The 15,682-nt window shown below is 40.7% G+C and overlaps 1 protein-coding gene across 1 annotated transcript in view; it reads left to right on the top strand.

Annotated features, from left to right (window-relative positions):
- The window catches only part of igf1ra (insulin-like growth factor 1a receptor), a 151,994-nt gene extending 139,979 nt beyond the window's left edge, over positions 1–12,015 (top strand). Inside the window, exon 21 of the mRNA XM_065022571.1 lies at positions 5,043–12,015. Coding sequence (XP_064878643.1) covers positions 5,043–5,571 — 529 coding nt within the window. The 3' untranslated portion in view covers positions 5,572–12,015. The remainder of the gene's footprint in view (positions 1–5,042) is intronic.
- The last annotated feature ends 3,667 nt before the right edge of the window (positions 12,016–15,682 follow it).

Genomic DNA, 15,682 nt, shown 5'->3' with positions numbered 1-15,682 from the left:
TAAGCGAAGGCCTGACTGGTGACATTTACGTCACGGTTTAAATGAAGCTCAGTGACATCATGGCCCCCATGCTCAGCTGGCGAGACAGGAGCTCCCGCCTCAGCAGTAAGCCGAGGCCCATAGAAGGGATGCCACGGCCCGTGTGTGAAATATTTCCCTCATTCCCCATTAGTGAGGGTACGAGGCAACAGATCAGTGTCTGCTCATCAGCCCTATCCTGTAATAGAGATTTTTTTAATATATATATTTTTTAAATTTGACCTTTATTTAACAAGTCTGTTAAGAACAAATTCTTATTTTCAATGACAGCCTAGGAACAGTGGGTTAACTGCCTATTCAGGGGCAGATTTGTATCTTGTCAGCTCGGGGATTTGAACTTGCAACCTTCCGGTTACTAGTCCAACGCTCTAACCACTAGGCTAGCCTGCCGCCCTGGTGTTGTTCATTAATAACATGAGACTGTATACTACCCAGAGACCACTAAGGAACTGCAACAGAAAACCAAGATATACAGACAGAGCCTGAATTTCTAGGCTCATTAAGAAATGTCTGTCTGGAAAGTGGGAGAGAACAGCCTCCTTAGCTGTCAGGTGGCTCTTCTGCGTATATGCATTTCTCCTCTGCCTCTGATCTCAATGTGAAGGCATTCCCTTTTTTCTCTCCACTCTCCATGGCTGACCTCACCTTACAGAGAGGTGAGAGAGGGGCAAGTGTTATGCAGACACAAACCTCAGGTTTGTATGGCAGCCTCACAGTGGTGTCCTGATTGCAGGAGCTTGTGGGTTGTGTTACGCAGGGGCGGGAGGGTGAGGGTTAGGGGGGATGGTTTAAATGGGAAAAGCTGCTGGTCACTTCTACTGTAGTGAGTTAGTGAAGAGTTACATTATAGAGGCCTGTAGAGCCAGTAGGGTTGCAGAGGTGAACACTGCTGTAATCAGAGTCTGGGGAGAGAGGGGTATTTGGTATTTTATTAGGATCCCCATTAGCTGTTGAAAAAGCAGCAGCTACTCTTCCTGGGGTCCACACAAAACATGAAACATGACATAATACAGAACATTAATAGACAAGAACAGCTCAAAGACAGAACCACATGAATACATGTTTTTTGTTAATAAAATAGAAAAGGCACGTAGCCTACATATCAATACACACACACAAACTATCTAGGTCAAATAGGGGAGAGGCGTTGTGCCGTGAGGTGTTGCTTTATCTGTTTTTTTAAACCAGGTTTGCTGTTCACTTCCATGAGATAGTTCCATGCAGTAATGTCTCTATATATAATAGTGTACGCTTTCATGAATTTGTTCTGGATTTGGGGACTGTGAAAAGACCCCTGGTGGCATGTCTGGTGGGGTAAGTGTGTGTGTGTGTCAGAGCTGTGTGTAAGTTGACCATGCAAACAATCGGGGAGTTTCAACACATTGTTTCCTATAAAAAGAAGTGATGCAGTCAGTCTTGTTTCTTTTAAAAAGAAGTGATGCAGTCAGTCTATCCTCAACTCTTTACCAAGAGAGACTGGCATTCATTAGCAGATTCAGCTGAGGTCTAGAACTTAGGGAATGATTTGTACCAAATACAATGCTCTTAGTTTTAGAGATGTTCAGGACAAGTTCATTACTGGCCACCTATTCCAAAACCCTCTTTAAGTGTTTCAGTAACTTCATTAGCTGTGGTTGCTGATGTGTATATAGTTGAAATCATGCCAGTGGCAGGTCATTGGTAAAAATAGGAAAGAGTAGAGGGCCTAGAGAGCTGCCCAGCGGTACATCACACTTTACATGTTTGACATTAGAGGAGCTTCCATTAAAGAACACCCTTTGAGTTATATTTGATAGATAGCTCTGAATCCATGATATGGCAGAGGTTGAAAAGCCATACCTCATACGTTTTTTCAACAATAATATCAAAGGCTGCACTGAAATCTAACAGTACAGCTCCCACAATCTTCTTCTTATCAATTAATTTAAACTAAATCAGTCATTTGTGTTAGTGCAGCACATGTTGAGTGCCCTTCTCTATAAGCATGCTGAAAGTCTGGTGTTAATTTGTTTACAGAGAAAAGCATTGAATTTGGTCAAATACATTTTTCCAACAGTTTGCTAAGAGCTGGCAGCAAGCTTATAGGTCTGCTGTTAGAACCAGTGAAGGCCTCTTTACCACTATTGGGTAGCGGAATGACTTTGGCTTCCCTCCAGGCCTGAGGACAAAGACTTTCCTCTAGACTCAGATTAAAGATATGACAGATAGGAGTGGCTATAGAGTCAGCTACCATCCTCAGTAGCTTTCCATCTAACTTGTCGCTTCCACAAGGTTTGTCATCATTGATCGATAACAATAATTGTTCCACCTCACCCAGACTAACTTTACAAAATTCTCATTTGCAATGCTATTCTTTAATTGTGTTTTTTTTAAATGCATAAATATGATGGCTCACTTTTCGTTGTTGGCATTTCCTGCCTAAGTTTGCCACTTTGCCAATAAAGTAATCATAAAAATGATTGGCAACATCAATGACAGAGAAGACAAGGAGAACATAATAGAGAAAGGGATAAGTCCTATTTGAAAGGTTTTACCGCGTGTATCATATCCTTAATTAGTTAGGAAATTCTGATTTTCAAAGGGCTACTTTCCCTCAAAGCTGAATTATGGGCATGAGTGACAAATGAAATATTTATACTAGATAGACATTTTTGATATATCTGAACTATTGTTCTATGGTAAAGGATGACTACACATTCGGTTCAATGTTAGGGAGCTGCATGAAAAGATATGGTTTTCTGAGTGGTGATATTGGGGAACATGTTAATGGTCTACAGCTAAAGATTCCTGTTTACGTTAATGGTCTGGCATAGCATAGGTTGCTCTCTCTAGCTCTACTCTGGCCAGCTTTGGTTTGGTTATTTATAATGTTGTGAACGATGCAACGTTTACATATCATGATGTGAGTGAAATCTGCTAAAAGGTCCTGGAATGTGTTTGTGTGTGATGAGGAGCTGAGTGCTGACAAGCAGAGAGGATATACTGCAGCGTATTCACATCAACGAGTGTTACACACAGCGACAGATGGCTCAGGAAGAATTTGCAGCAGGCCAACGCCAAGCAGACAGGTTACTCTGGAGCGTGGGCTCAGCTCCAAGCATTACAGACATTTTCATGGGAGGTCTTGGAGTCGGGGTTTAGTTTAGCCATCTGAAAGACAACTTTAAGAGACTAACTGAGAGGGTGAAAAACAACCCATGGCTGGTTAAAACATAGTTTGAAGTTAAGTGTCTGCTTAACTACCCAGAATGCTTTGGTGCAGAGAGGCTAGAATACCCAGCTGTACAGGCTGTTGTGAGATCAGACAGAGAGAGGTGGCTGCTGGGAGATAGAGGGAGATGACTGAGGTGTTTATGAAGGTATTCTGAGGCTTCAGAAGGTATTCTTAGCTTGTTTGTGTATAATTTAAGATGTGGTGTGTGGGGGAGCACCGCACCCAACTGTAATGATTCTCCTTTTATTATGTTGTTTTGACGTTTTCTGTGTTCTGTCGCTGGCCTTTCACAGTATGTTCATTTATGATTTACTGTCTACACTATATATACAAAAGTATGTGGACATGCCTTCAAATTAGTGGATTCGGCTATTTCAGTCACACCCATTGCTGACAGGTGTATAAAATCGAGTACACAGCCATGCAATCTCCATCGACAAACATTGGCAGTAGAATGGCCTTACTGAAGAGCTCAGTGACTTTCATCGTGGCACCGTCATAGGATGCCACCTTTCCAACAAGTCAGTTCATCAAATTTCTGCCCTGCTAGAGCTGCCCCGGTCAACTGTAAGTGCTGTTATTGTCAAGTGGAAGCATCTAGGAGCAACAACGGCTCAGCTGCGAAGTGGTAGGCAACCAGCTCAAAGAACGGTACCGTCGAGTCCTGAAGCACATATAGTGTAAAAATCATGTACACAGTTGCAACACTCACTACCAAGTTCCAAACTGCCGCTGGAAGCACAATAACTGTTTGTCGGGAGCTTCATGAAATGGGTTACCATGGCCGAGCAGCCGCACACAAGCCTAAGATCATAATTTGCAATGCCAAGCGTCTGCTGGAGTGGTGTAAAGTTTGCCGCCACTGGTCTCTGAAGCAGTGGAAATGCCTTCTCTGCAGTGATGAATTACTCTTCACAATCTGGCAGTCCGACGGACAGTCTTTGTTTGGCGGATGCCAGTGTAACGAATGTGAAATAGCTAGCTAGTTAGCGGTGGTGTGCGCTAAATAGCGTTTCAATCGGTGACGTCACTTGCTCTGAGACCTTGAAGTAATGGTTCCCCTTGCTCTGCAAGGGCCGTGGCTTTAGTGGAGCGATGGGTAACGATGCTTCGTGGGTGACTGTTGTTGATGTGTGCAGAGGGTCCCTGGTTCGCGCCCGGGTATGGGCGAGGGGACGGTCTAAAGTTATACTGTTACACCAGGAGAATGTTACCTGCCCGAATGTATAGTGCCAACAGTAAGGTTTGGTGGAAGAGGAATAATGGTGTGGGGATGTTTTTCATGGTTCAGGCTAGGCCCCTTAGTTCCAGTGAAGGGAAATCTTAACGCTACAGCATACAATGACATTCTAGACAATTTTGTGCTTCCAACTGTGTGTCCACGGTTTGGGGAAGTCCCTTTCTTATTCCAGCATGACAATGTCCCCATGCACAAAGCGAGGTCCATACAGAAATGGTTTGTTGAGATCGGTGTGGAAGAACTTGACTGTCATGCACAGAGCCTTGACCTAAACTCCATCAAACACATTTGGGATGCAGGTGTCCACATACTTTTGGACATATAGTGTAGTTGTACACATTCTACAGTATATTATGATGGTACATTCAAACTGAGATACTATGTATAGTTTTCAGTGGTTGTTTGTATAGAAAGTTCTGGAAGTTCTTTGGTTCAGTGAGTATCAGAAACATTTTCATGGGCTCTATGATATTGGTGTACTCTGCCATCTTCTGGTGAGAAGATGTAATGATATATGTATTATTGAGATTGTCTGTGTGTTGCCCTTAGGTTTGAACTGATGCGGATGTGCTGGCAGTACAACCCCAAGATGCGGCCCTCCTTCCTGGAGATCATCAACAGCCTCAAGGAGGAGCTGGAGCCTCCGTTCAGTGAGATGAGTTTCTTCTTCAGCAAGGAGAACAAGCCCCCGGACACTGAGGAGCTGGACATGGAGGTGGAGAACATGGAGAATGTGCCACTGGACCCTGCACCCAGCAGACCCCCCACTGCCGTCCCTCAGCCCTCCCAGGGACCTATGGGGGCCACACGGGGCTCAGCGCCCCCTCCTCCCCAGCAGTTATCTCCAATACAAGGCCCTTCTAGTACCCTGATGGGACCTGGCTCCCCCTCCACCTCAGCCCCTGCTGCCTCAGCCTCCCCAAGCCTGGCTTTGGACAAGCATTCAGCACAGGTATCGGCCAACGGGCCAGTGGTAGTGCTACGGCCCAACTTTGAGGACACGCAGAACTACGCTCACATGAACGGGGGGCGCAAGAACGAGCGGGCGCTGCCACTGCCCCAGTCTTCAGCCTGCTGATCTCTAGCCCCCCTCCTCTCCCCTCAGCCAGATCACCCCTCTCCGCCTCCTCTTCTCAGACAGGGTAACATAAACTTCTCCTCCGCTTTAGTTCTAATGGGGGGATGGACGAGTGAATAACTGACAGACATCATACTACTCTACTGCAGTAGGAGTCTTTTCTTTAAAAAATTTAATATTAACAAGATGTATGATTGAATCCCGAGACTGAGAAACAGTACAGAAACCTGTTAAAGCATTTGGAGCATGGTGGCTCAAACCGAACTACAACACTGGGGAGCTCTGGTGTTTCCTTCTTGTAGAGTATTTGTTACTTTTTTTAAAAATCCTTAAAGAAAGACAAAAATACAGACTTATTAATATTCCCTGACTGACAGGTATTGTAAGTGAGAGACAATAACTTATTTTAAGCATATCTGCCAGCAGATCCGACAGAAGAGCACTTTTTGATGATCTCAGAGAGAAGGTTGTATATATCTGATTGTGTATTTCTATACAAACACATGATTCTCTTGACAGTAAGATAGAGCTCCTCTTCCACACTTCTTTCCATCAATATACTTCTCCTCCCATATTTCAGACATTGATGTGTTCTGGACTAGGCTCATTGGTTTTCCTGTCAATATTCCGGGGGTAGGAGGGAATGTTTTCAGGAGTGGGTAGATCGAGGAGGGGCTATTGTAAATCTGCCATATGTTTTGCCAAATCAAAGTGAGCAATTTTCTCCCTCCTGCTCTTCATTTCTCTCTTTGATTGGACATGGAGAGAAACACAATCAAGCATCATAAAACTCCCACATTGCTGTTTTTTTTTCTTTTTCTACTTCACAATTACAATCAAATTGTAAAAGGAATTTGCCTGTTTTCTTTTCTGAGGTTTTTCGGGTTCACATCAGAGCCCTTATTTGGAGTCCTATTTTATTGTATGTGTCATCTGAGAGATGAAAACACCATCATCACCAACAGAGACATTGAACAAAAAGGACTTGGCGCCAAAAATACAACACATACAGAGACAAACCTGAAGTGGAAGGTATTGGATCAGTTCTGATACAAGGAGAACTAAAGGACTTAACAGAACTCCATGTTGTGAGCATACATAAGTCTGCTAAAGGCATTGTACACAACAGGTATTTTTTAGACTAGTCATTAGTTTCTCTGTACAATTCAAACATTTATATAAAGGTCTTACAGTTGTATGTTAGACCTTAGGATCATTGTCACACACACATCATTGGTTTGTCACTTTTATAACTTTTATACGGTTCAGATGTTCTCTTCTATGTCTGTACAGAATAAAGCTGCTATTTTTTTCTTTTTCTTTTTTGGATGTTATATATATATAAAGAAATCCTTCAGGTTGACTATTTTATGATCTCCACTACAGTCCATTTCTTATGCTTCATACTTCTAGCAAAAAAAATATTTAAAAAAATGACCTTTCTCTCTTCTTTACCCCAGAACAGGTTGTCTGTATCACAACATATTGTCCATTGCCTTTTATTTTTTTATGAACATGTTTTTCTTTGCATTATTTTTTGTAGATTTCTATATAATTATCATTATTATTATTATTATTATTATTAGTTCGAATGGACACTGTAGCTCCGTTTGCGAGTGTGTACGTTTGGCACCCTTTTTGTACCAGTTGTCTAGTACCTAGTTATTGCCCCCTAGGTGCAACTTAATCTCAGGTCGAAGTACATGTTTTGCTTTCTCCATACATTCTCATTACTGTCCTCTGCTTGTTTCACCTCTCTGTTGAGTCCAATAGTGCCCTCTCCCCTCCCCTCCAGCCCCACACTGAAATGTGCAGTACACCTGCCTCCCCCAGTGCCTCCTTTTGAAGTCAGGATTAGTTGCACAGGATCTTCTTTTTTCTACTGGATCTGGTGTTTTAACCCATTCATTTTCCTGCCTCTCAATTGATAGGGCTAATTGGGTTGTCTTGTTTGCCTTAATGATCCCAACCACTCGCCATCCTCTCAAATAATGCTCATCCATAATCAAAGTTCTCTTTTTGTGTCTTAGATTTCAAGTGCAGCATTACTGCCTATTCTCCTTTATCATTCATTTAATTTGTGTTGTCATACTCATTCTCTTACAATCAAAGTGAAAACAGTTTCTATTGTTTGTCTCCTTAAACATGGCACCTGTACACCAAATAAGGATGGGTTAAAGTCCAGGGAAGTGGTCGCATTTCAATGTCATGAATTGAATAGGTCTTACTGGGGGTGTCAGTATGAAAAGTGTTTTTGAAGGATTTCTCCTCATCTTTTGAAAAAGTTTCCAGCTTTGAAGTTATTCTCTGTAGGATTGTTATTTATTTTTTTATTTTCCTTTTGTGATATCAGTTTAAATCACTGTATAAATGCCCCTTCATTCATTATAAAGTTGGATTTTTGATATGTACTTTCTTTGGTGTCATGGCTGGGGGACTTTTTTTCCCCTTCCCTTCAAGTATATATCTACCTCACTCTTTTTAAGTGTGTATGAAAAGAAAAGTATGTCTCACCTTTTCTCATTACTCTGTATAAGGTTATAACATTATTAACAAAACACACCACACCCAAACCCGGTTGGTGTGGAGATGGGATGGCGCTAGGGTGGCTCTAATTATATCTGGTCCCATGCTTAAAAAGTTCTGTATCAACTACATGTCAAATCAAATTTGATTTGTCCAGAATACAACCTTACCGTGAAAATGCTTACTTACAAGCCCTTAACCAACAATGCAGTTCAAGAAATATAGTTAAGAAAATAATTGCTAAATAAACTAAAGTTTTAAAAAATCGAATCAAAAAGTAATACAAGAAAATTACATAACAATAAGGAAGATATATACAGGAGGTATCGAGTCAATGTGAGGGGGTACAGGTTAGTCGAGGTCATTTGTAAAGTGACTATGCATAGATAATAAACAGCGAGTAGCAACAGTGTAAAAACCAACGGGGGGGGTCAATATAAATAGTCTGGGTGGCCATTTGATTAATTGTTCAGCAGTCTTATGGCTTGGGGGTAGAAGCCTTTTGATCCTAGACTTGACGCTCTGGTACCTCTTGCCATGTCTGACTTGGGTGACTGAAGTCTCTGACAATTTTTTTGGGCCTTCCTCTGGCACCGCCTAGTATATAGGTCCTGGATGTCAGGAAGCTTGGCCCCGGTAATGTACAGAGCCGTACGCACTACCCTCTGTAGCGCCTTATGGTCAGATGCCGAGCAGTTGCCATACCAGGCGGTGATGCTCTCGATGGTGCAACTGTAGAACTTTTTGAGGTTCTGGGGACCCATGCCAAATCTCCTGAGGGGGAAAAGGTGTTGTTGTGCCCTCTTAAAATGTTATGCTGGTCCAAAGATTTTAAATGGAAAACAGTATGTTTGTAGTTAAGCTGAAAGTGTGAGGAATATAATGTATGTGGTACAGGTTATATCATGGCTTTGATTTAATAAAAGAGGTTGACTGGCATGTACTGTATTGCACAGGAAATGGCTCTATTCCCACCCTCATGGTTCGAGCACTAACATGCTAACCGGGTTACCTAATAATGCTAACTTACAACAACATTAAATTACTATTGTGATGGGAAGCATTTATGGAAAGCTACATGAGGTACACTATGTATTGGTAGAGAGCATGACACAGCCACCTCAGACATCCCATCTCCACTCCTCTGCAAATGATTTCACAACTAGAAATCCTCTGATCATACAGCTGGTAAGAAGGGTGAAGCTGAATGGTATCTTCTTCTTTTTCTATTGTATCATGTATTTAGGTCCATTTTAAGCAAATCAATACATTGCAGTTAAGCAACATGTGGGTAAAGAAAAGTGGGAACATTGCATTTATCATCTTTGATCGTTTAAGACATTTTGCAATGTAATATATATTGGGGAACCAGGTAGATCAGAGGATGTTTGGCTTTAGCCTGAATTCTGGACATCTAAACCACTACTGACATTGAAACAACTCCAATAGAATGTTTGCCAACACTGGCTTCTGGTTTCAGCTTAAACGTTTCTTCATGTAAAAATGTTAATTGATAATATCCTATGTACGGTGATGTAAAGTATGGATTTCCCCTGAAGTATAAATGACGGCACTTATTTCTTTGAAACGCTCATAGTGAAGACAACATACTCATATACTCCTAGACTCAACTGCCCCACAAGTCCTCAAAGTTAGTGCTACAACAACAAACAGAGCTTTGTCGTTTATGTTGCTGGGAGCAGTTGAGTGTAGAAATCACCAGCATTAGAGAAATACTAGGTCAATATGGAGTAATTGTGTTATATGAAGGCATATGGTTAGGACACCACACACTCTGTCCTGGGAGGGATGTCTCAAAGCAGACTAACTGTATAAAAAACATCTACAGCCGTCTGCTGCTGCTCCACCTCCTCGTGCATCTGTCAGACAGGACACTGTTGTTTCCTCTGTACTCCTTCATCATCTAATCTCTCCATCCTATCCACCTGCCCCCAATGACTAACTTTTCTAAATAACACCTACAAAGCTCCCACATTCAAATAATGCAGTTATCTTTTTTTTGTATCTTGTTAAGATTTTTGAAACCATTCCAATTGGCTTGGAATAGATTTATCAGATTTTTCTACTGTCCCTTCATCGTAATCTTCTTCATCGTCATCCTCATTGTGATTATTCATAAGACTGCACCCTCTTTCTCTATTCTACTGCTGCTGATAATAATACTGCTTCAAAGACTGTCTCAATCCGTGGGTGTAAATCCTCTAAGACTATGCCAATATCAATGGAAGTGTGGTTGAGATGGCGGCGTTGGATTTAGACCTCAAATTCTCATTAGATGTATTTTTCAATAGATTAAGGGTCATTGAAAGGGGAAGATCCAATTTTGTCGAGCAAAAGACAAGTGGATCTGAGGGCATATTAGAGTTTATACTAGTTGCGGAACAATATTTAATTTGTTCGGTCGTGGGATGGAGAAAGGTTTTTGGTTCACAGTTCAACATAGCCTGGAAGGCTAAAGTGTTCTACAGTATATTCTGAAGTTATTATTTTTGAGAAATCAATTGGGGGGGAAATGAGTGCAGCAAAAAAGACTTGGTTGGATGAATGGCACATTTCCAGGAACAAATGGCTTTATACTGTATATATGCTACCAGATTTTAAAGAAAGAATCTAGGTCACCTTTTTAATGCTAGAATCCTTAGTTGAAACAAAAACAAAATAGTCAACCCAACTCTTTTTTTGGTAAAAGCTGAGGGATGGGCCTGGAGAAATGTTACCACTCTCAAATATATAGACAGAGCTATGGATGCAAGGACTGACCATCCATGATGTCAAAATGTACATTTTAACCATATTTTGAAGCTACAGTATACAGTGTTTGTTTACATTGATGTTGTTTACAAACATTGGAGCAAAAAAAAGGTTATATTTGGGGTTCTGATCGGGTATGACAGTGGAATTAAGACCTGAGGTATTTAAAAGTTATATTCTTCAAGAATCAATGGGTATATATCAATAATTCATAAGTCCAAAAATGTATGTAGCAACTAATGATTCTAGCTTTAACAAGAGCCTTGCGCTTCTGTTGTTGAGTACAGTATAATGGATGGGAGTGTTTCACAATTAGATTTAGTGTTTCAAGTGTTGGTGTCTGTAATGATAAAAGATACAGATAAGTGACATTTATTTCTTCTTATTTTCAGTTATCAAAATGGGTTAAAGGGTTGTCCTGTTGTGAAGTGAATATCTGTTTTTATGGAACGCTGCCAGAGTTGTTTAGTTACCAGAAGGTTACAGACCGATTATACCCATAACTCAACCAAACACATGGACATAAATAGTACAGGCATGTCCAGTAGATTACGGGTAGTCATGGCAGAGAGTAAATAACATGACTAGAGTTTTAAGAAGAGTTGTTTACAGTAGATAAATAGTTGCTTTTTGCATTGCCAGTTTGCATGGAGATAAATGGAGATCAAATTGACTGAAAAGGTTGCATTTCAATTCTCATTCATATTCATGTAATTGTATATTCTTCCGAATGTTTTATATGTAAACTTCAGGTTTATATGAGATGCATCAGTGCAATCAAATCGCAATAATGAGCTTGAGGTTTATCAGTATAATTTTTCAGGCACTGTTGTTCTGTTTAGCATTCTGACAACTTCAAAATGGGCCTTGATCTACTGAGAATATTTTACTTGTTTTTTTATTTTCTTTACTTTCACAAAATCTGAATCGCTGTGTCATTTCATTGATTGGCAAATAGATTAGGTTAAACAGCTTGGCTAGACTGTCTTCTTGCAAGTTCTGTATCTGAGGCCTCCTGTTTTTTTCATGAGTAGAGTTGAGCTGGTGTATTTTTGACATGCCATTCTCTTAATGTGTATCTATGAGAATTTCTTGTATTTTCTTTTTTTCTTAAATTTTGAATAAAAAAGTGAATGAGAAAGATGACTTTTTGTGATGACTTATTACTTATGAATTATAAATTATCCACATCTCAACATACCTGACTGTATAATTGTATATTTAGCAGAATGACTTTCTGTTGATCAAATCAAAAATCAAATAAAATTGTATTTGTCACATACGCCAAATACAACAGGTGTAGTAGACCTTACAGTGAAATGCTTACTTACAAGTCCTTAACCAACAATTGTTTAAGAAGTTAAGAAAAAAAAGTGTTAAGTAAGAATAAAAGTAACAAAAAATTAAACACCAGCAGTAAAATAGCAAGTGAGACTATATACTGATACAGTATGAATAGTAACAAAAATGGGGCCATCATCTAACACACCTGAGTAGATGACATCCAGACCCATCCTTGGAGAGGGACTTCATGTCTATGATGGAGTTCAGTCTATCTCGTTTTCCTTCAATGCAGCAATGGTTGACAGGACAGAAGCCACACACATCTCTGTAGCCATTGTTCTTCCCTGTCTGCTCCAGAGAGATACCCCTAGAACCCAGGGCTATACCAAGATGTATGGCAAACTTTGAAGCAAGCCCAAAAAATGTGACTGTTCAGGTTTGGGTATTAAAATCTCGTTTTTGAGGTTACAAGTGTTGTGCGTGTTCTTTCTGAGTGTTGATTCTAGTGGGGTTAACACCAATAGGATTGAAATTGAAGCTACTGCCTCCCGGGTGGCGCAGTAGTTGCGCCAGCTGTGCCACCAGAGACTCTGGGTTCGCGCCCAGGCTGTCGTAACCGGCCGCGACCGGGAGGTCCGTGGGGCGACGCACAATTGGCCTAGCGTCGTCCGGGTTAGGGAGGGTTTGGCCGGTAGGGAAATCCTTGTCTCATCGCGCACCAGTGACTCCTGTGGCGGGCCGGGAGCAGTGCGCGCTAACCAAGGTTGCCAGGGGCACGGTGTTTCCTCTGACACATTGGTGCGGCTGGCTTCCGGGTTGGATGGCACTGTGTTAAGAAGGAGTGCGGCTTGGTTGGGTTGTGTATCGGAGGACGCATGACTTTCAACCTTCGTCTCTCCCGAGCCCGTACGGGAGTTGTAGCGATGAGACAAGATAGTAGCTACTAAAACAATTGGATACCACGAAATTGGGGAGAAAAATGGGTAAAAAAAAATATATATATATTTTTTTATTTCACCTTTATTTAACCAGGTAAGCAAGTTGAGAACAAGTTCTCATTTACAATTGCGACCTGGCCAAGATAAAGCAAAGCAGTTCGACACATACAACGACACAGAGTTACACATGGAGTAAAACAAACATACAGTCAATAATACAGTAAAAAAAAAAAAAAAAAAAAAAAAACAAGTCTATATACAATGTGAGCAAATTAGGTGAGAAGGGAGGTAAAGGCAAAAAAGGCCATGGTGGCAAAGTAAATACAATATAGCAAGTAAAACACTGGAATGGTAGTTTTGCAATGGAAGAATGTGCAAAGTAGAAATAAAAATAATGGGGTGCAAAGGAGCAAAATAAATAAATAAATTACATACAGTTGGGAAAGAGGTAGTTGTTTGGGCTAAATTATAGGTGGGCTATGTACAGGTGCAGTAATCTGTAAGATGCTCTGACAGTTGGTGCTTAAAGCTAGTGAGGGAGATAAGTGTTTCCAATTTAAGAGATTTTTGTAGTTCGTTCCAGTCATTGGCAGCAGAGAACTGGAAGGAGAGGCGGCCAAAGAAAGAATTGGTTTTGGGGGTGACTAGAGAGATATACCTGCTGGAGCGTGTGCTACAGGTGGGAGATGCTATGGTGACCAGCGAGCTGAGATAAGGGGGGACTTTACCTAGCAGGGTCTTGTAGATGACATGGAGCCAGTGGGTTTGGCGACGAGTATGAAGCGAGGGCCAGCCAACGAGAGCGTACAGGTCGCAATGGTGGGTAGTATATGGGGCTTTGGTGACAAAACGGATAGCACTGTGATAGACTGCATCCAATTTGTTGAGTAGGGTATTGGAGGCTATTTTGTAAATGACATCGCCAAAGTCGAGGATTGGTAGGATGGTCAATTTTACAAGGGTATGTTTGGCAGCATGAGTGAAGGATGCTTTGTTGCGAAATAGGAAGCCAATTCTAGATTTATCTTTGGATTGGAGATGTTTGATATGGGTCTGGAAGGAGAGTTTACAGTCTAACCAGACCTGTAAAGAATTCAAAAAAAGAAATTGAAGCTACCTGCAGTAAATAAATTAAGTGTTATTTGAATCAACATTGCTTGGTGTTGTTGTCACTTGGCTATGTTTAGTTAATGTATATATGGGAGGGGCTTCATCATATTTCCCAGCATGCTTTGTTGCAGGTTGATTTTTAGAAAAGTATGTTTTAATATCTATGGTTCTGCATGCACATTGATTGATTAATTCATCTAAGAGAAATAACTTACATTTTTCTAAACTAATCCAATATGTAAGTGGGGACTTATTGCACATGTTACTGAGATGATTGTTCTAGTTTAGATGGTTTAGGTAGTCTTCTTTGGCAAATTGCATTCTGAATGCAGATTATGGGTGATGAAATGTTCAAATTGTTGACTATATGTTGACTATATGACTGGAATGACAAATTACTTCACATCCAGCATATTGTGACTCGCGGGTCTGATATGGCCCATGAGCCAGAATTTTCAGACCACAATGTTGGGGGAACACTTGGCCACAATTAAATGCCTTATATAATGTATGATAAGGAAGGGTTTACTTTTAATTCAAACACATTTACTTAAGCAGTCACTTAGTGAAGGCTAGAGAACTGAAAATTAATTCACGAAACATTCATGTGTCTGTCACTAACAAACGCAGTCATAGGTAGGCAGCTCTAACGTTCATTAGAAAGGCACCCTGGCAAATATGTAAATAAGGCTTTACACCCTGTAACACTACATATGTTATTCCCTAACACAGAAAATGTTACAACATCAGCTCTAATAAAGTGTTAATTTAAGTCGGAATTTGTAACACACACTGTGTTGGGGACTCAACACTCTGGGGGTGTTCTTTATCACCACTTTGAAAAGTGTTTAACGCTATTTCAGTGGGTCACATATCATTTCTAAGAAAGATTTAACACCGTGGGTCTTACAATTATGATCTAACGTGCTGTGTAGGAGCTACCTACCAACAAGGACTTACTAAATATTACCAAAAAGCTCCCAAACCTGGATCAAAATAAAACAAAACTGTCGTCCAAAGGTGAACACCAGAGAGCTCCGTTCCAGTAGCGAAACAATAGCATACAAAGCAGACGCCCAAACTTGTTCAGCTGTCAATTAAACATACAATAGACTAATATAACTTCGAAATAAAACTTGTAAAAGTAACAAATACACCAACCAGTTATTACCAAGGCGACTTCGTCCATTTTGCGCAACTGATCCCATCCATTTTACCCACGCGCATTCTGTACATTCAGGAAATAGAATCTCTACCTATGGATTACATGTATGTCTATAAAGAGATGAATCAATAATAGTTTAATGAAAGCCTAATTAAAAACAATTATTTGCGTGATATAGGCTATTATCTATGTTAGAACCGCGCCCCGTTGCATTGTCAATGTCTCTCCACTTGTGAGCGCTGTAGCCCACCATTGTGAAAGCTAAGGAGATTTCTAACCAACTAACATCTGCCAGGATAACGGAACGTTAGAACAC

The sequence above is a fragment of the Oncorhynchus nerka genome, linkage group LG9a (genome assembly GCF_034236695.1).
Source record: "Oncorhynchus nerka isolate Pitt River linkage group LG9a, Oner_Uvic_2.0, whole genome shotgun sequence".
NCBI lineage: Eukaryota > Metazoa > Chordata > Actinopteri > Salmoniformes > Salmonidae > Oncorhynchus > Oncorhynchus nerka.
The sequence above is the reverse complement of the archived record's forward strand: the minus strand, read 5'-3'. Positions and strand labels throughout refer to the sequence as shown.